At 45.0% G+C, this 27327-nt stretch overlaps 1 protein-coding gene across 7 annotated transcripts in view; it reads right to left on the bottom strand.

The window, feature by feature from the left end:
* Positions 1–27327, bottom strand: part of NRP2 (neuropilin 2) — a 116457-nt gene that overhangs the window by 7451 nt on the left and 81679 nt on the right. Inside the window, exons 13-17 of one of the 7 annotated variants that reach the window (XM_005574033.5) lie at positions 26977–27239; positions 25011–25107; positions 23783–23803; positions 15422–15453; positions 10586–14091 (exon numbers count right to left, since the gene is read on the bottom strand). In XM_005574033.5, coding sequence (XP_005574090.1) covers positions 14011–14091; positions 15422–15453; positions 23783–23803; positions 25011–25107; positions 26977–27239 — 494 coding nt within the window. In that variant the 3' untranslated portion in view covers positions 10586–14010. Of the gene's footprint in view, positions 1–10585; positions 14092–15421; positions 15454–21245; positions 22636–23767; positions 23804–25010; positions 25108–26976; positions 27240–27327 lie in introns of those variants that run through there. The other 6 variants (XM_005574029.4, XM_005574031.4, XM_015432620.4 and 3 more) reach the window with 6 other exon arrangements.

Below are 27327 nucleotides of genomic sequence, written 5' to 3'. Positions count from 1 at the left end.
TTTTGAGAACATTTTATCCCAGGAGATCACAGCCTCTTGTCTCTGGAGGTTGAGGACTGGATGAGATGATTTCCTAAGAATTGGCCCATTTCTAAGACTCAATGAAATCAATTGCCCAGATGCAGCTGAGATTTCTGCACCTGGAGAATCAAAGGCTACTTAAGGTGAAGAAGAACACTTTAGTGGCTTGACTTGGCTTTTTGTATAATCACTGCTCCCCTGAGTTTGAGTGAGTGGGAAGGGGGTCAAAAAAAGGATAAGTTAATCAACATTTTCAAAAACGCATCTGTTCACCAAGCCTTAAAGAAAGAACGGCACACTGGGGAAAACACAAATAAAGGGAACATTTGTACAAAAAAACATGTACTTTGATAGCAATTTTCTCTAGTCCCCTTGCTAATATTCTTGATATCTGTGTTTGATTAAGAGCTTTCTCTCTCTCAAAAGCGTCTTTGCCCTTTGCCGGCCACTTTCCTTTTCTGTTTAGCCTGGTAGGTAAACTGCAGCCTGTTTCCTTAGGAGGCTGGCAGGAAGGAATGTGGTTCTCCCACCAGGTCCCTGTAGTTCTAGCAAAGAAAAGGCAAGGTGCGGCAGGTAAGTGGCTACCAGGAAAACCAAGGGGTAAAGCTACTGGCCTCTGGGAGGCAGAAGGGAGAATGATGAACTAGGGGCCCAAGGCAGAGGGTAGAGGCAGCAGCTCCCTGAAAAGGGGAAATGGCAGCCGCAGGATGGCGGACCTAGCTGCCGAAGTCAGGGCAGACATCAGGAGAGAGTGGGAGAAAGGAACCAGGGACTCAGAATTTTGTTTTCAATGGGGAAAACTTGGAGAGGAACTTCCAGGACTCTGTTTTAGTGGATGCGTGTGTTTGTGAGTGTGAGATGGGCTCGGGAGAGTGGAATGGGCCGCACCTCTAGAAGAACGCAGGTCAGGAAGGGAACTTACCACCCACACAAGTTCTGCTTTCAACCTTTGTGCTCCCATGACCCTGTTTCCTTCTAGCCCCCTGTGTGGATTCAGTTTCAGGTCAGCCTGACTACAAATACTGACTCTCAAATATTGTATTAGGGCCAGGGTAGATCCCCAGTCTGCATTCAAGTTCTTTGGGTGTGGCTGGGGCACTGTAACTACCACCATATCCCTACTGCCCCCTTCTAATAAAATAAAAGAATCTGCCTTATCTCAGATCCAAGTTGGCTGGATACACACTTTGGTTGCCTGTTTCACTGGCTCACTACTCTGATGGAGTAGGGCTTTGAGGGGCTTCTCATGAACTTGAAGATGTGGGGATCTGAAATTTGGGGTTTCATGCTTTCCATGATAGGCATCACCCAGAGCAGGAAACTAAATTACATTGTTCTTCAAAGGGCAGTTTTCATTAACCAACTAACCAACCTAACACCAACTTAGTAAGAGGGCTTACTGCATGGCTGGGAGACAAATTGAGGACTTTGGAAAATAAAGATGTAAGGGACCAGGTGTCTACCATCAAAGCCCTTCAGTGTGTTTGGGAAGTGAAGACTCACCCATGCCAAATTAGCATGAAAGAAAGCGAGGCATTGCGGAGAGGACTCCAAAGTGCTGCTGGAGTGCAGGGCAGGGATTGGACAAATGAACCTGGGCCACTACCAGGAAGGAAAATGTGGGAGTGGGGAGCAGGATACTTTGGAATTGAGGCTGCTGCAAGTTGGGCATTGGGAGATTTCTTTCTCCTTTATCTGTCTGATTGATAGAAATGCTTTCAAACATGGTACCCAATCTCTTGTCTTTGGGCTTGCATTCATTCATATCAGGCTCATCAAGAAATTCAAAGAGATCACCTTGCTTTGCCACAAATCTCCCACCTTGCATATATCCATGTGAGAGTCAGATCTCTGCCCTCCCAATCCCTAACACCTATCCCCTTCCCTAGCTGTTGCAGACAGCATAGTGAGAGAAAGAGGTCAACTCCAAATGAATGACTGGAAGGGGTTTTACAGAGCTTGAGTAATCAAGTGGGCACAGTGTCTACTGCTTAAAAACAAATACAACCCAACTTCACAAAACTCTGGTCATTTTCATATGGAGATCAGTCTCAGGCCAAAAAATCACCTTGTTTTGGTCAGTGTCCCTTCTCGCATCATCAAGAGACAGAGTAGGTACATGGTGAAGCATGATTCAAGGTCTCACTCATCTGTTGTCCTGATTTTTTGGAATGAGAGACCAGGGTGACTAGTTATGAAAACACCCACAGGACTATTCCAGAAACACCCTCCACCATAGAAGAGTCAAATATTCTCTAGTGTGTTTGTCAATAAATTGCAACACTATGGCACAAAAGGTGAACAGCCATACCGAGTCACAAACCCAACCTCTTCTAATGAAATAAGCTTCTCCCTGGAACACTGCCTGGTAGTGTAAGACCACACATGCTGCTCAGGAGACACACCCCAAGACACTCCAACCTGCTGCCTGGAAATTCCTACTGAGTATGATTTAGTCCTCAAATAAGAAGGCCCTCTCTCATGGCCCTTTCCATTCTCTCTCTCACTCTCTCTTTCTGTGACACACACACACACACACACACACACACACACACACACACACACACACATTTTTTATCTTTCCTGTCTCTCTCATTTTCTTCCTTCTTCTAAGTTAAGATTATTTGGGATTAGCATTCCTTCATTAGTTTGCTTTTCTGCAGTTTCTTACAGAAAATTCGCAGCCTTCGCTGTTTCTACTGTGAGCATATTGGCCTTGACACTGTTTACTTCCTGCATTGTAAAGGAGCTTCACAATATGGCCAGGAAAGCGAGAAGTCTGCCCCAAACCACTGGTTACTTTTGGATAAATAATTTAAGACAGCCCTTGGGACACTGGTACACAGATCATTTCAGGTCACTGACGTGCTCGTTTCTTTGAAGAGTCCCTTCCATGCCAACCCTGAGCAGTGGATTAAGAGGCCTGCTTGAAGCTGATGACAGGGTTGTCATCCGGAGTGTGCAGCAGAGACACTCGGAAGCCTGATGAGTGGCAGCATCACCCTGCACTGAAGGAAGTGGTGTGGGATGTGGAGGGCCCTAGGCTGGGGGTGGAATGCCTACCTCCCATCTCGTTCTGCCTCAGGTGTCAGAGCCTTGACCAGTCATTGACCTCCCTGGGTCTCCATTTGCTCCTCTGTAAAGTAAACACTGATGCTCTCCTCTGATCTAGAATTCCCTTGTCTTTACAGGAAGGAAATGAGAAAGGTATGAGGGCCTTTCTGATGAGGGCTCTTTGAAGAGGGTGATGGTTGAGGGAGACAAGGCAACTTCTGAACAAAAGGGCTGCATTGCCTCACGATGCTCACTGCCCCATTCTTCACCCTAACTCTGTCCTCTCCTGGGAGTGGCCACTCCCTGAAACCATTTGTTTTAAGGTGTGCACAGAAAGAGAAGACCACAAAAAGGACAGGTCAAGAGAACCCATGAGTTTCCATGTGTTCAATACTTGCCTGTTTGGCTCAGGACTCAGTCCTACTAATTGGTGACTGAGGAACTGACAAAGTGGGTAAATTGTGCCCATAGTTTTAAGCCTCCATGTTAACTGAGGCTGGGCTGAGAAAACCTCATGGAAAGCCAGTCTTAGTACATCCACTTAACCCGCCACACTTCTACCAGCCTTGAAGGCAAGGATCGAAGAGCTGCTTACACACAGGAAACCACTGAAATCATTCATGTTCACAGGTCCCAAGTGTCATCACTTTGACTTTAGAGATGAAATTGAGGAGGGAGGGTAGAGAAGTGCAATAAGTCATTGAATAAATCAGCAGCAGAACTGAGAGTAAGCCATAGATTTTCAACACCTTGTTTGGGGGCTGTGATTTATTTGGGATAAGCTCTTGGCCACTTAGTGCCTTTGTTGAACTTGATTCCAAGTTTCTGAACCCCATGGGTCAGTTAAATCGCTGGATTTTTCAGATGGGAGTAGCCTCTAGAAATTTCTCTAAGCCATTCTCTTTTAATCCCACCAGGAAATACAACACTGAGACCTCAGTAAAAGATAAATAACAAAGGACTAAGGAGATTCTTCTTGGCACTTCAAAATTCAGTTTAATATTTAGCATTGGCTGAAGGTCCCCCTTCCCCACTACACTTAATTTCCCAATTCAGTTTGTTCATCCAAGTTGCAATAAGGAGCCAAATGTTCAGGTGTTGATCTAAACTTTGCCAAATCTCCTCCGTTAAGAAGTCGGGCTACTTGAGAGCCATTCCTTCCTTGCTGGGTTTGGCTTGAGTTTAGAAGCACCATCAGAAGAGCCTTTATCATGCGTTTTTATCTCTTGGGCTACAGCCATATCTAGGCAAGGTCATGGAAAAAATATTTTTTGGAATTTTTCAAATGGTTCAAGTGTGAAAAAAAAGGAGGGGGCTTGGTATGAGATTACTGGAAGAGTTTGATCTTGAATTTAGCCATTCGTTTCTATTATTTTTAGTTGAATAACTAGAAGGAAACACTAAAAAGAATTGGAAATACTGACTGCAAACAAGAAGACTGTGAAATGACCTAGTAATACTTTCAAGTGTGGAGGCGGATGAGTAGCTCAGGCCAGAATGTCTCCAATGAGCCCCAACAATGGCATGAAAAGAAGAAAAATGCAGCCTGAGACATGTTTGGCTATAAAGACAGGCTTCACAATTGTATGGACTGGAAAACCACAGCAAAGCTGATGAAAGAAAATTCTGGAACCTCTTTTTTACCCCAAGTCTTTAAAAAATCAGCTATTCTCCATTGTTGTAAATAGATATGTGAACAAGCAATTGGCTCTTTTCATTTCTTTTGTTGGCACCTTCTCTTAGGGCATGACGGTGGCAAAAACAGCATTTAAGGGAAAACCTGTTGTTTTTTCCCCTCTTCTGTAGTCTTAATTTTTCCGGATATGCTAGGGGAAAAAGTCATATATCTTTATATCTTAGGGAGTTTTTTCCAGTGGGCTTTGAAATTTTTCCCCTCGTCTAGTTCCAATATTTGAGGTGTGCATGTTAGAAACATCACTGTGTCACTCAGATGGAGTGGTTTGGTACAACCTTGGACAAGTGAGAAAACAGAGTTGAAGAATCAAAACTGTATCCACTTCCAATGTGAAGAATGTCTTCTTAAGGATAGCCCCTCTTATTTTGTAGGTCCTTGAAAAGAAACTGTACACCTGTATGTCACTAAGAGAATTCACTATACTTAAAAGATGGACTCGTCTTCTGAACACAAGAATGAATGAGAATCAATGACTCTGTGATATCATTTTACAGCTACCAAAAATGTACCTCTCTCTGCCCATTCAAGAGATGATTTCCCCCAGTAGCTTCCTGGTGGCCAAGGACCGTAATTACTAAGAGACTAACTCCTCTGGCTTCAGGTGTGGTCCCCTGTAAAAATGCAATTATTGGAGGAAGTAGCCATGCGGCATCTGTGTCAAGGAATCTGACCCATGCTTTTCTGAAGAAGGCGTTGATGGACGAAGGGGTAGAGAAAGTGTAAGGATGCCAGAGAAGAAAAGGGGTCACCAAGAGAGGGGGAAGGTGCAGAAAGGGGAGTTTGGAGGTTGGAGACAAACTGCACCTGGCAGAAAGGCAGATGAGTGGTGACCAGCTCCTCCACAGAGAAAGAGGTGGAGACCATGGCCACATCAGGAGGGGCAGAGCCAGAAAGCAGTGATGGGCTTGTGGGCCCAGGGCCCCTGTAAACACTAATATGGGGCTCACAGTCTTGGACCACAGTTGGCCAAGGCAAATGAGGTATCTCTGGGGCTCCTTTGACACATCCATGTAGGCCCCATCTAGGTCCTAATAACTACCATCTCACTCTCAATGACAGCTGTGGGACTGCCCTAGAGAAGCCATGGGGAAGCCCACACCAGCCCCTGAAATCCTCATTCCTATTCTAGCAGGCCCTGGGTGGCAGTAAGAAAACACAAAGAGACAAAAAGGTTCTTTGTGCTTAAATGAAGCTTCAATAACTAGCAGGCGTTGGAGAATGAGACTTTGGTCAAGACTGCCTCTGGCTCAAGGTTTTCTGCACACCCATCATTACTGGAGCTGGCTGCTCTTTAATAAGTTGCGGGGAAGTCCAGTCCAGGCATCCTGTTAATGAGTCCTGCTGCTGGAGAAAGAAACTGGTATTGCTGAAAGCCATGGCATGGTATACTATCATTCCAATTCTGGAGCAGAGCCTTTGTTTTTGGGAATGTTCATGATATTTAAAGGATTTAATTTTGCACAATTACACAGAGAAGACAAAACAAGGCACTGTGTATGTGTGTGTGTGTGTGTGTCAGAGAGAGAGAGATGTACTCTAGTTCATCCAGATCTCAACTTGTGCTGTTTTCTTTCCTGAGTTAAATACTCATGCCTCATGCCCAGGAGGCAATGGCCCTGGATTTTTGGCAAGATCAGAGAAAGCCCACACAGGATCTATATAGCCACAGACACTCCGTTATGTTCAAAGTCAAAGCCACTTTATTATGATCCTTTTCTCTTAGCACACCATAGAAATGAGGGCAGTGCCTTTGCTAGAAATGGTGTTTGGACTGACAGGTCTCTGGGCTTCTCCTCCACCCACCATTCCTTGCTACTGGCCCGTGTGGGGGATAGTAGCTTTGCCTATGCCTATAAACACCCCACTAGAAAACCACCTCACTGCCTAGTGCTTTTCCTTTGGGTATTGCAACCCCGAACTTCTTCAGAAGGAAGTCCACAAGGTCTGCTCCTCTCAGGGCCAGAGTGGGGGCCTGGGGTCCAAGGCCTCTCAAATTTGAGACTTTTTCTTTGCATGTAGGTTTACCTCTGGCTGCTGGAATAGTTTAGTCTGCAGCACAATACTGCATACTGACCTTAAGGGATATTTTTTACATAAATTTTTTAGTAGAAAACATAAATATATAACAACAAGGCACAGCACAGGCACTCTTTGAAGAAACCAAGTGGAACTCATTAATCATGGAGAACAGGACTCTCTGCCTGCTGAACCCAGGGACAGAATTAACTCCAGTGACACAGCCGCCACAGCTCTGGGGAGCTGCCACTTACAGCCAGGTCCATATTCCCCGTAAGTTGGCAGTTTAAAAAAAGAAAGTTCTGAAGAAACACTCCCTGAGTTTAAAATTCTCTTCAGCTAAAAGTGCCCAAGGTCTTCTCTTGCAAGCAACACACCCACTGTAGAGAGAGATCGGCATAGAGATCATGTGGGTTGGGCAAATGTGGCAGGGGCTCTACAGCCAGGATGTCCACTAGTTTCTGCTGTGCTCTCAAGCAGGGACAGGTTCATTTTAAATGGCAAACCTCAGCCATTTACAGCGCCTACTAAAATGAAAACAGGGATGTGTTTGACCCAGAAATTCTATCCTTTGTAAAACACATGCCCAAAGAAGCAATTTCAAGGATGTTCATTGCAGTATTGTTTATAATAGTTAAAAAACAAAACAAAACAGAAAAAAACTAGACACAATCTGAATGCTCGTCAACAGGGGAGCAGTTAATACACTCTGGCATATCAACACAATATAGAATGCTATGCTGCAGATATAAAGGATGGGGTAGATGCATTGGTATGTACTGAATTACTCTCAAGATGTCAAATGAAAAGAAGCAAGTCATCCAATATAGTAAGCAAACATTATGCTACCATTTACACAAAACCAAATGAAACCAAACTAAACCCCAGCTTAACCAAACCACATAACTCAACATGAACACACACATGTTTGTAAAGGTATAAAACAAGGCCTGGAAACATACTCCTCAAACCATTCTTCACAGTTACCTCTGGGGAGGCGACTGGGATTGGTCAACAATGAAATCAACTTTTGCTTTTTCTGTATTATTGTACTTTTTGAGCATGTTTGTGAGTTAAAGAAACCCAGCCAGTTACTATAAAGTCCCCCGCCAGCAACCTCCCTGTATCATCAGTATCAGTAAGCTCTCAAGCAATGAAACTCCGAGAAAAGAGGTTTTCCCACATAACAGTCCTCCTCCAGTACCTCTGTTGTTGACCCTTCAAGTGGTTTTTCCTATTTCTTGGTCCAATGCCCACGAGACTTTAGCTTTTGGGGGCTCTCGGGGGTCAGTGACAGAAAAGGCCAAGAACAACTGTTTTACCCAGTAGAAAGGAGATGATTCCAGGTCTCTTATCCACTGGGATTGGGGCAAGAATGGCTTCGGCTTGGTTGTACTGAAGCAGCTAGATTCTCCACTGTTCCATACCATGCTAAATAAGGTTTTGCTCTTGGCGATATCCCAAATCTTGTCTCTCTTCAGTGTTTAGGTTTGGGTCCAAACAGAACACCTCCAAGCAGTCAAGGCAAACATACTCTGGCCCAGGCTTGTGGCCTGAAGACCCCTAAGGGTGTGGGTTTCTGATTGTATCTGACCTCGATACATACTGTGGTGCACCTGATCTGTGTCAGGCTTAATTAAATCCTACACTATTCCTAGCTGCTCATTTATTTGTATAAGGTGATTCTTTTCCCTGCTGATTGTAAGATCATCAGCTGGTGTTCCCCTCACCACCCCCCGCCCTTTTCTCTGGTTGGATTTGTTTTGTGTTTTCTTTGGGCTGTCACTAAAGTGGATGAAAGGCAAATTACAGCTGTGAGAGCCCCAGCGATCTGCACAATTAAAGAGGAAAAAACAAGCCTTCACCTACAGATCTGCAGTTTGGCTCAGATGTGTAGCCCACAATGCAGGCAAATCAAAACTTCAGGATGTAGCTCTTTTCATCAGAGATTACAGAAAGGCCACACATTTGTGCAGAACAACTGCAGAGGCCGTGAAGACGGGTGAGGAAAATAAACACTGTGCCACATCAGCTTGGCTGGGCTTCAGTTATCTGAGCTAGGAGGGCAGCGGGTGAAGAGAGAACACACGCTAAAACCATCACAAAGAACCAGGTAGGAGCAGAAACAGACCAGCCTAGGCCTTGACATCTGGTATTTATGATCCGTGGAAACACAATTTCTGAACATTTATGCTTGGGCTACACATGAAATGCCACACTGAGGAGTGTTTGGTGGTAACAGTGCCCTGTTTGACATCTAAGATTGGAGTCGTAATAGTCCTTGCCCTTTTAGGGGGAGTAAGTACCCTTAAAATAAGTCTTGGGACTGGAACCAAGGTGGGAAACTTCCCAAAGGTGGCTCCAAAAACAGTAATGCCAACAAAGCATAAGTGATGGCTAATTTAGTTCAGTCTGGCAAGTTTGGTCCCAGGTCAGCTCAAGGAAATGTTGACTGAGCCTGGGTCTTTGTTTGAAATAAACACTTTTGAGATGTTTTATTTCATTCTTTACTAATGGGAACAAATGGCTTTGAGGAAAGCCAAATGTTATTTAGACAAAAGGGGTAATTGAGCTTGTCACTGGGGAAACAAAAAATGCTGTGATCACAGACATTCTACTTTATTCTCCTGCGAAGGACAGATAGTGACATCTATACTGAACCATCTGTACTAACAGAACTTCCAGTAAGATCTAAAAACCGGAAATCTGTCTCCTTGTAGCAGCACTTGGACAGGTTTTACAGCTGTAAAAAGCACTCCTTTCTGGATCTAGGTTTGGATAGGAAGAAAACCAGGACTCTGGCAGAAATAGGATCTTCTGAACATGTGCATTTTCTCAGGACCTTTAAGGATGGTTCTTGGACCCCTGAGGAGGGCTCCCAGGTTATCAGAAGGCCTCTGATAAATCCCATGAATAGGGGTGGTGGGAAATCCTATCTGCAAATAGGATTACTGTGACCTCTTCTTGACCACTATCTAGAAATCATGAACTGCTGGGAGGCTGTCTTGCCTAGATTTTCCCCCACCCCACCCAACCCAGTCCCCCTCTGATAGAAATATTTTATATAAGTAGGTCGCCATCCAAAGAGGAGGACCAAAGAAAAATACTCATCAAGAAAGACTTGGCCTTTTGAGTAAGTTTCCCCAAGTGCCTCTGCTCAAAGTTTTATAGTGTTCCTTTCATAAAATGTCCCACTCCGAAAGCTCCATGTCCACCGTCATCATCTAATTATCTTCATTACCTGTTCAAAAATGAAATCTAGAATATCTTTCAGCCCTGAACATGCTACAAGTTCCCGTTTAGTCTGGGAAAGTGCTTGTAAATGGGAGATTCACATCCCTGTGGAAGTAATAATTGGGTAGGTGAGGGGTAAGATGTCACTGCTGCTTCTTCAAAGGAAGTGATCTGTCTCCGCAGAGCTGAGTACAGGATTCAGCTTAGCTGGTACCACTCCCCCGGAGCCCTTTGAAAGTAGAATCTAATCTCCAGGGATTTGTCATCAAGAGAAATTTTGTGGAATCTCATTTAGCAATTTAGCACTTAGCAACTTTTGCAAAATCCCACACCAATCATAAAAGTTGTCTCAGCTGCACAAATTGGATAAAAATCCTAACAAGCAGTAATAAAAATAAAAAGAAGGAAAAGTTGGCATTCAGCCTCAAGGAGAAAACCCACCTACCTCCCACAGAAATGCCCTGTAGCTCAGAAGGTGATGTGTAAACTTTGGAAGCATTGGTTTGCTCAAAGCCTACATTTCAACTTTGTTCTCACAGGCAAAGGGAAAAAAAACCTCAGATGTTTGTATAAAAATATCATCATTTTATTACATTCCACACAATACATTTTCAAATAATTTCCAACGTCCACAAATTATTTTGACACACAGGCAACTGCGCAACGCAAGGGGTGTCACAGTAATAAGGAGAGGAATAAGAATAGGAAGTAAAAATCTTTAGGTTTTCTTGTTTCATTGTTGTTCTTTGGTAATTTTCGATTATTTAGGTGTTTGCCTGCTAGTTTCATTTTAAAGACAGGGTCTTCTTAAAGATAGGCTATCAACTTCAGAAATATTACTGTATTTCCTATTCAATTCTGGCTTTAATCCCAAAAATGTGGGACAAGGGAAAAGACAATTTTACTTCATCTTCAGCATCCAGTTTTGTCAATGACAATGCTGATTTTTTTGTTTCTTTTTTCTGCCTTCGCCAGGAACTAAGTGATGGCAATTGCTAGCATAATACCAAGGAAGGGGAGCTCAACCCAGAAATAACGGCTTCCCTCCTGAAGGGGTTGACATAAAACCTCTACTAAGGCAAAAGCTTTATCAGCCCGAGCTAGGCCTTCAACTCATTCATTCATTCATTCATTCATTCATTCATTCGTATTTTAATAGTTGCTATCATCTCTTTGTCTTCTGAGAAGCAACTCTAAACACATGCATGCATGCATTCGCCTGTCCAGTCTATTTTTCTTAGAAGAGAGTGACCCTTCCCTCCCTCCGTGAAATACAGAATTTTGCTTTTTAAAGCTGCGAAGCATGGCATTTTACAGAAGAGCTGACCTTTTAGCATAGTACCTGGATAACACTATGAAAATTGCTGGGGTAGACAGAGCAAAGGCAGAGGTTGTGGGGTGGGGAGAGACAGAGAAGGTGACATCCTCAGCTGAAGTGTGAAGGGATTCACAAAGATTAGAGCAGTCTCATATTCTCAACTAAGGCATGTACATAAAGATGCCACTTGGGGCATCAGATAAAGATACAGAAAGTTCACAAAGTTGCTGTCATCTTCTGTTACAGAAGGGGAATCACCAGAGTATATGGTAACTTAGTCGGTCACTACACTGGCTGCATTTTCCAGATATAATTTCTCGACGCCACACTTCTATGGGGCGCCTACAGGAATGTCAATCATTTTACAAGCATGCCTGGCCCCAAATGCATGACTGGATGTGGACAGCCGAGATAAAAGCCCTTAATAAGTGGCATATTAGTCATCACATGGTACCCTGGGCTGATCCCCTCCCCACTCCCCGTTTCTTTCTCCGTCTTCAGCTGAGGTAGGACACTTCTTGAAATCTCAAGGTAGCACATGCTCTAGCCTTTCATCTTGTCTTTTCTTGGCAGGGCTGCTGTGGTTGAGACAGAGTAGCTCTTTGAAATAGAATAAGAGTGGGAGAGCACCATTCTTTCGGGAGGATGAAAAGAACCAGATGAGAAAGTTGAGTGTGTGTGCTGAAGGGACATATCTGGATATTGTGAAAGAATGCTGAAAGTCTCTCCCAAGCAGCCAAAAAAAAAAAAAAAAAAAAAAAAAAAAAATCATTAGTATTTTGTTCTCAGAAGGAACCCGGAGGCTTTTGGCCCAGGCAAACTTCTTTGGAGTGAATTTTATACCTCCCCAGTGGATTTTTAGCAGGAAGGTAAAAAATAAATGCTCCCAAGGCTGAGCCCTCGTACACTGAGATTCTTAAAATTTGCATTTTCTATCAATGAAATTGACTTCATTATTTAATCCGTCCTTTGTGTAGTATCATTAGCAACTTCTCTCTTACATCCTGTTCCCCTTGTTGCTTCAAGAAGACACATGAGCAGCAATGGTTACATCTTCACTAGACCTTCTCTGTGACGATGCAGCAAGATCTGGATACGCCAGGCCAGCCTACAAGGGCCTATTTGCCAGATGCTATGAATGCTTTAAGGGGCAGCACATTGGTACACTTCAAAATGGATTACTTTCTATTCTCTCATAATATTTAAATAAGTCAGGTGGACAGCCTTACATTTTAGTGGCTATAGATTCAGGCACACATTAACACCATGAAAGGAAAGCAAATGATCCCCTTTTCCCCCATATTTTACAACTGCTATTACAATGACCAATATAATACCAAAGTATACAGTTTTTAACCTTCGTACTCAATCCCATCATAGGTTGGGCCCAATAACCACCCTGGGCGAGGAGACAGCATTTCAGTTCTTCCCTCTCCTCCCTTCTCTCATCCACCTCCTCCTGCTCTCAACTTAAATAGACTACTGTTTTTCCTACATCAGTCCCAGACTTGTTATTCTCTATGACTTATTCCAAGATTGGACGTAACTGATAAAAGCTAAACATTCATTATGAGCTTCTCTTTTATAAGGCAACATGAGACAGATCTGCTTCAGGGCTGGAGAGGTGGTTCCGCACACACCCAATGGCTGTTATCTTGACATTTCAAAGACACCAGAAGACAAGGGGGTCTTGTCTGAGTGTGCTAGGGGAACCTTCTCTTGGGTCAGGTGGGTCGGGGATGGGGATAGGGATGGGAGAGGCCATACTGCATCCCATGTGGCCTCTATTTCTTTAGGTACCTGGAGATGATAATGGCAGCCAACAGAAACCCAGCCAGAGCTAGATAAGGCAACAAAAAGCTTCAATCTCTTCTCCAAGTAAACAAAACTTGTACAGTATATTATTTTCCTGTAAAATGTACCCCAGGAGAAGTAACACAAGAGTTAAAGGGGCCCTCTCTGAACACTCACCCGCCCCCCCACAAACACACACACAATGAACCAGCCTCTCACACACCCGCACACAGACAGCTATTCACACACGCACATGTCTACTATGTACATACACACAGATCCAGGCTTCCCCTCACGTCTCCTGGCAGACTGTCCACTGAGAGGAGGTATGGGATAAGGCAAGGGGAAAACACAAGCGAACCAGTCTCTGGAACAAAACCAGCTGAGCCTTGAGTTGTGGAGTGCTTGGGGGTGGATCTCTTCGGATAGTCCAAGATGCAGCATTAGAGTTGGGTTTGTTGGTTTGGAATCAACAAAAAGGAAAAAGAAAAAACAAAAACCAAAATGAACCCAAGGAGGATGGTTGGGATTGCTAAGAGTGCTCAGGGTTGGGGACCTGGGAGAGAGATGTCTGAGAGTTCACACAGAAACTAGGCGAGGAGAAAAAAAGTGCAAAATCGAGGCAACGTGTTTGCAGTCTTTCTCGTTTGTTTTGGGTGCTGTTCTTGCTTCGGCCCTCAGCAGTGCGAGCCACGGTCTTGCTCTAGCTTAATGGTTAGGGTGGGCTCCACCGCCAGAGGGGCCCCGTTGGTGTAGTGGGAGGTTTTGTAGGTGATGGAGTGATCAGTCTTCTTGGCCGCATAGCGGAACCGGTGGTAGTGGAGCACCAGGGCCAGCGCGACGGAGACCAGCACCAGCACGGCGCCCCCGGCGGCCATTACGTAATACCAGTAGGCTGGGATGGGCTGCATGGGCACCGTGTCCACTGTGGGCTCGGTCCCTGGCAGGAGGGTGCCCCCTGGTGGAGAGACACAGAAGAGTGTTGCTAGGCTGAGAGCATGCAGACTAATCAAAAGACTAATTAAAAAGAAAGAAAGAAAGAAAGAAACACACACATGCTTTGGGACGTACAGGGAAGGGGATGGGGGACTAAGGTGGTACTCAGTCCTTAGCACCTGCCAAGCACTTCTCAACGATTGCATTATTTCCTACTTACCCCCTTGGGAGGTAGCTACTGTCAGACCCATTTTACAGATGAGGAAACAGAGGTGGAGAGAGGTTAAATTAAGTGGTTATACAGCTAGTTAAATAGTAAGTATGGGATTCAACCAAGAATGGTAGGATTACACATCTCTTTTCTTTCTGTTTAACCACAATTACTTTATAATATATGGAAGCATTATACTTCTCTCTCCCTCCATCTCCCTCTCTCTCTCTCACACACACATACACATACACAAATACATACAAGTAAATGATGCTGACATGACTTCTGGGATTCAGTGAGGCAGATTTCCTGAGTGGTGGAAACACCATATTTGGTCTGGCTGGCCAGCATTCTCAGCAACAATGTATTAATTAGGCTGGCTAGACTTGAAGGTAAATTCCACTTTGGCTTGCCAAGGCTTCTGTGCCCATTGAAATTAGCCTGGTCTTGCCTAAACAGGTCAATCACCACTGTTAAGTCATGACTAATGCATCCTCATCTTTTTAATTGGATGGAGGATTTTTAAAAGCAGATTGGAAGGGAAGTTGCAACAAAAAATGTGGGCACAAAATAACAGAGGGTATGTGAGAGCGAGAGTGAGTGAGACCAGAGGGAGGGAGATCATTCTTAATGACAGAAAAGACAGAGCAGGGAAGAGAAGCTGGCAGAGTATTTAGAAGGCAACCACGTTCACTGGCCGCCGCTGGTTGCCATGGAGATTATGTAGTAGATTTAAGCCCAGGGTAACTCTGGGGAAAGACTGGCTGGAGTCCCACTCGATGCAAAGCAGTGTTACAACTTGATTCTCCCAAAGATTTACATCAGATGAGAATCTGGCCCAGAAAGGGACTAGGAGTTTTTGAGCTTGCCAAAACCAGACATGATCTTTACTTCTGAAAAATGATATATGCTTCTCCTATGAAAAATGCCTCCCTAGCTGCTTGCGTTAAGCCAGAAAGATGCATCCTCTCTACTCATGGGGTGCCCCAGGAGGGGGAGCCATGGGTGGGAAGTGCTGCTGGCTCCTTCATGCATTGGTGGTCCCCCTCTGCTCGAGATGCAGACGGGGCTCATTTATATTTTCATGCCTCCTTCCACTACCCACCCTGAGATTCAGAGCTCTTTAAGCAGAGGAACTTACTCTCATCACGAGGAATTTGCTGTCATCCATACCTAAGGGTTTATACAAAGAAGGCACTCAGTAAATGCTTGGTGAATCAAACACTGAACTGAGGCTAAGACTCCTATTTCTGAGTCGGCGTTCTCTAATTCCTGCAGCCTGAACATCAGAACTCTTCTCTTTGATTTGGGGAATAGGTGAGAGGTGGGTCAGACCTTCTAATGTCTTCTCAGAAGTGATAGAAAAATGAGAACATTTTTCTTGGAAAATATTCCAAAGCCTGCTCAGCTTCCTAGCTCTTAATCACTGCTTTCTCCTGCTGTTGGAATCCCCTTCTGCTAGGGTGCAGGTTCATTGGTACCGCTTGGGTGACCAGAAATCCCACAACATTGGCAGAGCTTTGACAAGGATGTGTTGCTCTGCACACACTTTGACAGCCACATCCACATCCCCTGGGGTAGAAATGACCCCAGAATCCCAGGATCCCTTGAATGTCCCTTTCTTCATCTTCATCTTCTCCCACCTTATTGCCTACCCTCTTTGTCTTTGTCCCCAAACTAATTCTGTCTTTTATTAGTTTCATCACCATAGCAGAGAAAGGCCTCTCTCTCTCATATTTGTGGCCATGGTGGAAATTAAGCATAGAATCAGAGAGGAAGAGAAAGCAAGGTGCTGGAAATGGTTTCTTGAAATGGCCAGCTTGCAAGTCACAGTGAACTGGTGTCAACTCATTATTCAGGTCACTAAGAAGATCTGCTGCCTGGCAACCATCCTGCTGCTGGATTTTCGACATGAGCTCACAAAAATGCACAGGAAACATTCAAGTGTTAAGGGATGCCCCCGGAGTTCCTCAGAGACATCCCTCCTCTCCCCAAAGGGTATCCTGGGGTTTGTCTCTGATTTTCATGTGGCTCCATAGTGAGGGCCACCCTCTAATGAGGCTGCAGCTCACCCATCAAGAAAAGGGAGGTGATAAATCCCTAGGGATTAGCTTTCCCTCCGAAGAAGTACCTGACCAGACCACAAAGGTTGGAGCACAAATTTTTGTCAAGCAGAACATGGTCACAACTACCCACATTCCCTCCATCACTACATCATCTTTGTTCAAAAGTCTGCTTTCCTTCAGCCAAAGTGCTGGTTTCCAACACAAAATACACCACCCACGGCTTAAAGTGCTCAGGCTGGAGAAGGAGGAAGTCTTCATGCTCCTCTTACAGTGTTTCTTATGATAAGAGACAGTGTTAGGGCACAATGGAGAGAATCAAGGGCACCTGCTAAGCAAGGTGAAATCCTAGTACATGGATTACATATTTAGAATCAGAGACACAGACATAGTCTCTCAGAATCCTGCTCTACTTGAAAGACAAATTCTACTTTAGGTAAGACCCTCTTCCCCTTCTCTACCTATCCTTCTCTCCCCTGAAATTATCAACATGTAGAAAACTTCAGTGACAAAAATCTATTTGGGGGACATTATACTGGCTCCTTAAACATTTTCTTTGGGCATTTGTTTGGAGAAATGAAAAATAGTACTATGTGAATTCATGCTTTTAATGTTGAAAGGTTAGAAATAACGTTAATGTTAGAAAAGAGAGGATACGACTAGCAACCCCTTCCTGATCCCCTATAAGCAACTCTTGGTTGACTTGCAGTTGGGTTTAAAAGTTTCTCAGAACATTCACCAGCTAAAGAGACTCAACTCCAAAGGCAGGTGGAGTGTGCTGGTTTAGATTCTGGCTCTGTTCTAGCCTCTCTGAGGCTGTATGCTAATGAGGCTGTGGTTTGCCAGCCAGAGAAAAGGAAGATGATAAATCAATAGGGGTTGAATTCACACCCAAAGCACCTTCCCAGATAAAAGCAGCAATCCAATGAATGCCAGATGGACGGATGAATGGATAGGTGGATGGATAAATGGATGGATGGCATAGAGGAATATATGTGGACCAGTGTTCAGACTCCCTGGAAAATGTTGATGACCTACTGGTACTTCCCTGGAGAGTTATTTTCAGAAAGTGCTATAGATTTTGCTAGCTCATACGGCACCTCGTTGGGAAATTAGAAAAAGGCGCCCACTTTAGGTGGATGTCACCTGCACCAGATGCCCGAATTGTTGAGTTGTGCAATTTTAGCTTCACTTGCCCCTTCAGCCATCTGGGGTGATCGAGCCATTGCTTGACAAAAAAGGAGCCTGGGCTAGGTGGGTGAAAGTGTAGGTGAGAATTCAACCTTGCCTGGAGTTGGTTGATCTGTTGACCTGAAGTTTCCCTTTGATTGACCTAATTTCCACTGCTTACTCGATGTCTTTTTTCAACTGGAAAGAAAATGCTTTCAATTCCGGAACTATTTTTCATTAATTCCCACCCCAAATTCTCTACAAAGTTTTCCCATTGTGTGAGATAATGAGAAACAGATATTTAACTAGTCAATAACTCAACTCCAAGTGCATTTGCAAGGTTGCACAGGCTCTCATCTGTAAAAGTTCTGAGTCCCCTAGAGAAAAGCAATGCAAACACAAAGAATTTGAATTTTGAGAAACACTACAGTTTGAGAAACCAGGCATGGGAGAAAATAAGAAAAATAATTACACATGAGGTAGTGCTCCTGTCATTCCTATCTGCAAATAGGGTTACTGAATTAATATGCAATTGGGAAACATGTCTGTAACAATGGCTACCCTGAGTGGACATTTCCTTCTATGGGCTTCACATGAACCATTTTGTTTATTCCTCATGACCCTCCAAAGGGAGACCTGAGAGCTTGAGAGGACAAGTGATTTTCTCCTGGTTTCACTTGGAGGATAATTGTGGAGAAGGGCAGAGCAGCACTCAGTGAAACCCAAGAGATGGCCCAGGGTCCTCCGAGGACCTGTACACTGCTAGCAAGTGGCAGAGTCACGGCTGGAACCAGGTGGACAAAATCCCAGCCTGTGATCTAACCCAGGGGTCAGCTCACTGTGGCCTGTGGGCCAAATCCAGCCCACTGCCTGTTTGTGTAAATCAAGTTTTGTTGGAACAGACACCCTCATTTGTTTACATATTGCTTATGGATGCTTTTATGCCACAATGGCAGAGCTGAGTACTTGCAACAGAGACTGTATGTCCTGTAAAACCCAAGATATTGCCGGGCGCGGTGGCTCAAGCCTGTAATCCCAGCACTTTGGGAGGCCGAGACGGGCGGATCACGAGGTCAGGAGATCGAGACCATCCTGGCGAACACCGTGAAACCCCGTCTCTACTAAAAAATACAAAAAACTAGCCGGGCGAGGTGGCGGGTGCCTGTAGTCCCAGCTACTCGGGAGGCTGAGGCAGGAGAATGGCGTAAACCCGGGAGGCGGAGCTTGCAGTGAGCTGAGATCCGGCCACTGCACTCCAGCCTGGGCGACAGAGCCAGACTCCGTCTCAAAAAAAAAAAAAAAAAAAAAAAAAAAAAAAAAAAAAAAAACCCAAGATATTTACTGTCTGGCCTTTTACAGAACAAGTTTGCAGATTCCTTGCTCTAACCAAGTAGGGAGGGAAGAGGAAACAGTCCTCTTCCTTTCTGCCTCCTGTTTCTGTCTGAACCTGTCTGAGGATTGGCGTGTCTCAGTCAAGTCAGTTTCTCACGGAATCACTGAAATGAGAAAGCATATACTATAGCTGCATTTATGAAATGTCATCTGGACCTGGGGGAGTCACCCAGGTTTCCAAAAGAAGTGTTTTGAAAGACACCAAGGGTAAGCCTTCTCTCCCTGTCTTTCAAGAAGGGCTCACTGCATGTCAGAATTGTTTCAGGACTGGCCTGTCTGCACGGTCCTTTCTGTACAGGTTAAAAATGAAGTGCTGGTGAAGGAACATTTCAGATAAAAGGTTTATTTAATTTGTGAGATTAAACAAACAGAAAAAGGTTGGCTCCTCTAGATAAGTTTACAGAAGATAGTAGAAGAATGTGGTCACGCCCTCTGGTGTGTTTGGAAAAAAGACGCACAAGAACAAAGGCATCCCTGAGAACTGACTCTTTCCATCTGCCTATAAGCATGGTGTGGCGGGAGGCGCCGGGATGTTTTCAGTAAGTTGGCAGAAACCATGTGGATTGCTCCCACATCTAGAGGCATTTTTAAATGCCTCCGAATTCAGATCTCTGACTGGCTGAAGTCTCCGACGCTTTACACTCTTTGGTGGCACTGATGCTACTTTCTGTAAACTGAGTCTTGTCCCTGTGTTCTTGGAGGGAAACGTTGGTGAAAAACATTTTCTTCCACCCCTAGATAAGCTGGCCTTGACAGTTGTTTACATGAGTGGTAAACTGACGGAGAGGGGACGTGTCAGGCCTCTGTAGCAGGAGAGGCAGCATGCTCCAGCGAACCTCACAAAGAACACCTCCGTGTCCCCCGGGGAAGGATGACCACCAAGCAGTTACCCGCTTCACACATCTGATCTCCATGCTTTCTTGTTCCGCAACACCTAGCCTTAATCTGGCAGCTGGAGACATAAGGGGGTGGGGGGCAAGGAGGAGGATTCACACACTACAGCCGCCTATCTGGAACCCTGGCAGGGGTTAGGAACACTTCTCTGCTTTTCATCAGACGGTTATGTGCAAACCATTTAACCCTCTCTGCATCTCAGAAGTGCTTCTAGGAGAAGGAGTCATGGGAGGAAGGGAGTCCAGGGAGAAAGGGAATATGACGCCAGGCTCTGGGATGGGGGACCTTACCCTGGCAGACAAAGCTTTGGGAGGCAGGCAATAGAGGGTGAGGGTGGGAATGGGAAAGGAGAGATGACGGTGCAAAATGCAGAGATCGGCCAGTTGGCACCAAAGAAACAGAACTTAAAGCCTGAGGAATAGAGTCAAATGCCAGCCAGCATTACTCCAAAATGGGCCTCTCTTAATACTGCTCCCCTCTATGCCCAAGAGACAGCTGTGGATGTGCACTTTCTCCTGGTTTTGTCTGGATGAGAGCTGTGGAGGACTGCAGAAAGGCACCTAGGGAGACCCAAGAAATGGGGCCCTGGACCTCAGGAATGGTGTGAGTCATAAACCCCACATTCCCAGCCGAAACAGGAGACACTAATGTTCCTTTTAGCATCCACTAGCATAAGACAGTCATTCTGAATCCTTCCCTCTGACAACCACCTTCCACAGGTGCACCCAGCTGGGATTTCCATGAGTCTCTCACAGGTAGGGCATCAGATCGTTTCTCTGCCCCTGCTTTGCTCAGATCCCACAGCCTCTAACACGAACAAAAACTCTTGCCTCCAAGGTGAGCTGCTAAAAATAACCACCTGGTCAACAACCCCAGAACTCTGATTATGGGCTTTATATATTTTTACTGGCTTCTTTATTGTTCTTTTTTCTTTTATTGAAAAAAGAAAGTATTGGGTAAGAGGAAATATCCATCACCTTAATTACACCACTTTTCGGTTCTTTTTTCCCCCTCTATACACACGGTTTTTCATTTGTTGAAGCTCAAATCCTAGAAAAAGATACATGACGGCACCATGTTTATAGCCACTGCTTTAAAAAAGAAAAGAAAAGAATGCACACCCAGGCTACATTGTTTAAAATGTGACTCATAACAACCACAAAAAAGGGTCTTTTTAAAAAATCACATGACAACACAGTTTATTCATTCTGTCTTCTCTTTCTCTCTTCTCAACACAGATCTCTTTTTCTTCTAAGCTTTTTCTTCATTACTGACTCACATCCTGGTACACAATGTGTGTGTGTGTGTGTGTGTGTGTATGTATGTGTGTATATATATGTGTGTATATATATACACACACAGCAGAAAACACAGGATGATTTAAATTTAAAAAATTGCATGGCAAGAAATCAGTAAGAGGCGGAAAATGAAAGATACTTCAAAATACAAAAGATCGAGACCATCTAATAACTGCAGGTCCAAAGGCCACTTTTACTGTATTTCCATAAAGATTTTCCTATACATTGATTGCTCCTAAAGAATGAGATTACTTCTGTTGCATGATTAATTTATAAAGGAAAAGAAAAACACTCCAATTTGAAAAACGTACTAACAATGTAAATGCTATGGTTGGTAGTGTTTCAACATCAACTTTCCATACCTTGCCTGCCCAAACCTGATTTATCTGTTTCCATTTTTTGAGGGAAAAGGCTGATTTTACGCCCTGATCAAGAGAGGACTCCTGCTGTCCTGACCATAAGAGGAATAGTATATGAGTCACTAGGTTAGATGGAACACACAGTCCCCTCCTCTCTCAAACAGAAAAGTTTGCTGGCACAGAGTTGCATGCTGTGGTCAAACAGGGCTCAGCCAGAAAGGAGATACCCATGGCACTAGATTCATCTGGTTACCAATTCAGATCTCCGTGTAAAATGTGCCAAGGTGAATGAAATTCTCCATTCCCAGTTCAGATTCTGCTCTTTACTGCGTCCATTGGCCAAGTCTCTGCTCCCCAAGCCTTGGTTTCTTCTTCCCAAAGATGCTTGCCATCCTCCAGGACGAAAGCCATGGCTCAATCCATGCAACTTGTGCACTGCCTTTGCTTAGCCTCAAAGCGACCCACCAGGAGCACCCTGGAAATTCTTACCTTCAAGTTACTAAGCCCTGTGTTTATTTTGGCTAAATGAGCCCTGCCGCTCAGATGGTATTTTATGTATATATTTTTTACAAAAGAACATGACTGGCCTGTGAAGTCTCATGGTAAGCAGAGTTTCAAGGAGAGTACACATGCCCTGGTCTGCTTATTCTCTTACGGAAGTGAAGCACTTAGCACTTAGCCACTGTACTTGTCAGTCATGGCCCGACACGGTGTGCACACAAAACAGTGTCTGCAGCAGCTACTGGCACGTCTTTACCCAGCCTTTCTGGGAGCCGTGAGTCTCCACAACCCAAAGAGAGTCAGGTGAAACAACATCCACAGGTTTCACTTCACCAACATAAGCATTACCTTGGGTCCTGAAGGTTAGAACTCGAATTCGACTGTAATCCAAGTCGTTCAGTTTGGCTCTCAGCTTTCCTTCCAGTACTTTGGATTTACATTAACATAAACCTCACCCCTAGAGAGCACCAGTGTATGCACATGAATACTCTTAATACTTTTACAACTGTGGGACAGGGAGCGGGCATGGGGTTCAGGGATGCGAGGAAGGGTAAGAAAGGAAATATATTCTATGTCGGTCTGTCATTCCCCTGTTGTCTGCAGCTTTGCTCCTCACTGGCTGTCTTAGAGCTGATGAGTGGCAAATTGGGTGAGATGATTTGGAGTCAGGGAGCACATCTAGGAGGCAAACCAGGAATTCATCTCTTTCTAGCCCAGAGCTGGACAGATTAATGAGAGTGAAGATAACTAGTCTAGACGTCAGATATAAAAATGGCTGCCCTTATCTCTGCAATGCTGCCACTTGTGGGGGTAAGCCCAGCCAGTACAAAGAGGGCACAGCAATCCTCACAATTGCTGGCATCAAACAGGTCATGAAGAATCCCCATCATTCAGTGAGGGTGTTTCTGTGTGTGCTTTTACACTCAAGCCAACTGCAGTGATGCATTTAGAGTGGCTCCTAAATGTTTGGCATTAGAAACCAGTGTGGGAACTTCAGCAGTGTCAGCTAATAGGACTGCACAGAGGGAAAAATGTAAAATCTGCTGCATTGTAACAGTACAAACGACATTGCATCACCCAAGGCTGGAGGCCTTTTTTTTTTTTAACCTGGATGAGGCAAGCATCCCCAATTCTTCTCACTTTGCTCTGCTCTCTCTTTGCTTTCTTGAGGGAGAACACATCCTTTCTGATTTTCAGTCCTCATTCAAAGTGCTCTAGCTCCAGTCATCGAATGCACCTCCTTATTACCTTGACTGGACACCAGGTCCTAAATCTGGCAACTCTTCCTCCTGAGGCTACCACTTCTGTGTGTCTTTCCTAACTTCCTTCCCTCACAAGCGGCCTGCCACCGTGCCTCACTGAGGGTTAACTGAGACTGCTGCCTTGGTACCCTGGAACTGGAAAGAAACCATCTTCAGGCTAAGAGAAATCATTGCCACCTCATTTCACTTTTAATTTATACTGAATTTTTTTCTTTTTTTGGTTCAGTCTTCCCACAGTGTCTGCTTTCTCACCACTCCTGCATTTTCAGCCTCATTGCTCCCCGTTGGACAATGCAAGGCTGAAAGGTTTATCTGCAACCGATTTGTCTCTATTAATAGGTTTCTAAACTTTAATTAAACAAGAGACAGTGAGGATCTCAATCCCCTTTCCCGCGTCTACAGGTGTTGCTAGTGCCATCTAGTGGCAGGAAGGTGTGGCGTCTCTTTTCTCCTGCGAGATTTGACAAATTTGGAGGTTGACTCCCCCCACCAAAGTCACACCACATGGGGGAAGGAAAAAGCATGCAAAAAATAAATTTTTTTTTTACCTTTAAAATTCTCACCTGCAAAAGCTGAGATGGGTTCTGAAAAAAACAAACAAAAAATTGGACTTAGTTAAAGGGAAGAAATAACTGGGTGAATTTAGGGTGAATAATTGGATGAATATTATAAAGATGACTGCACTAGGTTTTTTTGTACCACTCCGTGGAGAGTGCCCCACATCTTCCACATGTTCTAGGCTGGCTCTAACACATCATCACGATGGGGTGGGGGGCGGGGGCAGGGTGGGATTCTCAAAGGTGCTTTGAAACAAAAAGTCCTTCAGAGAGAAATGGGTCCCAAAAGCATTGTAATCAGTCACTTACTGCTGATTACTTTCTCAGAGCCTGGATTACTTTTAGATGCCCGGGGCCTGAGAGTTGCCCGGAGGGACTGGGGTGGTCCCAGGTGCTTCTGACATCATCAAGCACACACATGCCCGGGCTCGTGTGCCAAGAAAGGCAGTTGGTGAGTTACTGCAGCCACTCTGCTGACTGAAAGCAGCCCCCACGCCTTCTCAGGGTTCCCCTCTTGGTTTGGGGAATGTCCACGGCTCTGAAGGGACACAGTCAGGGTAACCTCATCTGCAGCAGGAGACCCTGAAGAAAATGTGTACATCTCAGGTGGACTGCCTGCGCAGGTGCTTTTGACCAAGATGATGGTTATGATATCCTTCTCGTGCCAGTCACCTGGCCTGAAATATCTAATCCTACAACGACTTCGGAATCTTGGGCATTAGAGGCATTCTTTTTAAAGAAAAATCTGAAATCTTACTTCAAATGCCACAGTTTGCTCTGCAATTCATTCATGTAAAAGAGCTCAGGTAATTGTGTTATCACTCTTACATAACATATGTACTATTTTTGCTCACCGGTAAAGGCTTCCATTAAATCCATCAAACCTTTCCAGCATATAATTTTGACTGGCATTTGCTTTCGTCCTCTAGCATTTTCTTTGCGAAAAGCTGGGGTTTGCTGATGGGGTCTTGGCACCCTGAACCTCCATGTACTTAGTGCACGTCTATTTCTGATTGGGAACAGGGATCTAAACCTTCCCCTCACTCACACCACCCCCCACCCTGAACCCAGCATAAGACACAACTACACCCACACCTTACCTCCTGCAGAGACTGTTGCTGCCCCACCCCCCGGGTAACGACTGCATTGGAAAATGGTGTCCTGCCTCCTCTTGCTTATCCCAGCCCTTGGTGCCTTATTTGAAAGAGCCACGAAGAGACAGATATTCACATACCCATGCAGTTCTCCAGTGGGACATCAGTGCTTATCCGAATGTCATCAATGGCAATCTCTCCCGAACGTCCTTTCCCTATCACTCCCTCGAACACAATCTAGAAGCCGGAAGAATACGAGCCATGGTTAACTGAGTCTCTTAGTCCAAACAGTGCAAAGATTTCCAAGTTTCGGGAGGGGGGAGGGGGGAGGGATTGCATTGGGAGTTATACCTGATGTAAATGACCAGTTGATGGGTGCGGCACACCAATATGGCACAAGTATACATATGTAACAAACCTGCACATTAGGCACATGTACCCTACAACTTAAAGTATAATAATAATAAATAAATTAAAAAAAAAAAAAAAGATTTCCAAGTTTCTGTTAGCTGCAGCTTAAAGCGTGTGTGTGTGTGTGTGTGTGTGTGTGTGAGTGTGTGTGTGTGTGTGTGTGAGTGTGTGTGTGTGTGTGAGTGTGTGTGTGTGTGAGTGTGTGTGTGAGTGTGTGTGTGTGTGTGTGAGTGTGTGTGTGTGAGTGTGTGTGTGAGTGTGTGTGTGTGTGTGTGTGTGTGTGAGATTGCACCTGGTACACATCTGTTGACCACATGGCTACAGCTCTTGAAATCTTAATATAAAATGAGTTTGTTCAAATCAAATGCATATTTAAGGGGGTAAGAAAACATAACAAGGTGGTGGATATTGTTGTCCAGTAACTAGAATGTATTGATTAAAAGGGCCATAATCAGAGAATATTGAAAGGGGGGTTGAAACTTCCCTCACTATTTTCAAGGTTCCTGTCTCATAAATCTTTCAAATGCCCAATCCAGGTATTTGAAAACTCAGAAGATACGAGTGGGTGGGGGTAATGTGAGAAATACAGCACATAGGTTTGGATGTGTGCTTCTTATTATAAATTGCCTTAGGGCTTCATTATTACAACTCGGAGGAAAAGAATTTGTTTTTACACCAGCCGTTTATTGAGCACCTACTATGCGCTGGACACAAGGATAGTAACAAAGCCTATTAAGACAAGATCTCTGTTCAGAGAAGCTCACCCATCTAGTGGCTGAGACACAAATGCAAACAGGTAGTTACAATACAATGCTCTCAGGCAACTAAGTGGGGACCCAGATGGGGGTGGAGAGGGTCTCAGGATGCCTTGCAACCTCAAGGGGCAGGGACTGCAGGCTGTACACTGAAGCCCCTGGGCTCTGTGGTCTTCAGTCATTCCTCATGCTCGCCCTCCCCAGGTTCCTCTCTGCAAACTAGCACATGTCCTCTGGCAAGCTGGGTGAGCAGTTGGCTGCGGCACCAGCCATCTGTTGCTGCTCCTCGTCTGGGGAGGAGAAGGTTAATGCTTTGGCTGGTTCTCAGTCACCTCTTCCACAGTGTGTCTACTCCTACCCAAGTTGCAACCACGGCTGAACATACCCATCTGTGCCTCAGTCTCCTGCTCTGTGGGGCAGAGATAACAGAACTCCATCCCGGGAGCTGGTGAGAGAGAGAGAGCACTCACTCAGGAGCCTCTCACGTCTGCTGGCCACTGAGCGCGAACAGCACCCGTTCCCCTTCCTGCGTTCACACTCCCTGGGACAGGTCTGGGAGATTATCCTATTTCCTCCCCAGATCTGAAGGGGCTCCACAGACCTCTTTTCTTGTGTGTGGAGTGTTTGTTTGTGTTTATTTCCCTGGCTTCTGTGTCCCTTTGTCAGCTTACCTGATTGCAATCTAAAATAAAATGGAGAGGAGAAACATTTGTTGGAGATTTCAGCAATATAAAAGGCAACAGGAGGAACAAAGAACCAAGTCTGGGTGTAGAGATAGGCATATTCTGAATAACAAATAAGAGTGTCATTCAGTTGCCATGGTAACGTGAGAAACACAATGAAAACAGTAGCGCTTAACCACGTTCCCTAATGATGAATGGGCTCGGCCCTTTGAAATATTGAAATACGGATCACAAGATTCCCTTTTTGCTCACCCCACCTGGTACTCCATGTCGTAGCTGGGCAGGATGATCCGCCCGTGCTTCCACTCGCCGCCCTGGTCCTCGCGGATGACCCACAGCAGCTTGCTCTCCTGGCTGGCTTCCCGCACCACCTGCAGCGCCACCCCGCGGCCGCCCGTGGCCTGGTACTGGAACTCCATGCACACCGGGCTTTGGGGCAGGTGGACCGGGGGGCTGATGAGCCGCGCATACTGGCCCTCTCTCCGGCTGTCACTCTGCAGCCGCAAGAAATTCCTGTCATCTGGCGGAAACAAACCCAAACAGAGGTTCTTGATAAACACTTGGGAAAGACACCAGTGTGCTGCTGTGGCCTCTCCAGGGGAAACTTG

This window comes from Macaca fascicularis, chromosome 12, assembly GCF_037993035.2.
Source record: "Macaca fascicularis isolate 582-1 chromosome 12, T2T-MFA8v1.1".
NCBI lineage: Eukaryota > Metazoa > Chordata > Mammalia > Primates > Cercopithecidae > Macaca > Macaca fascicularis.
The sequence above is the reverse complement of the archived record's forward strand: the minus strand, read 5'-3'. Positions and strand labels throughout refer to the sequence as shown.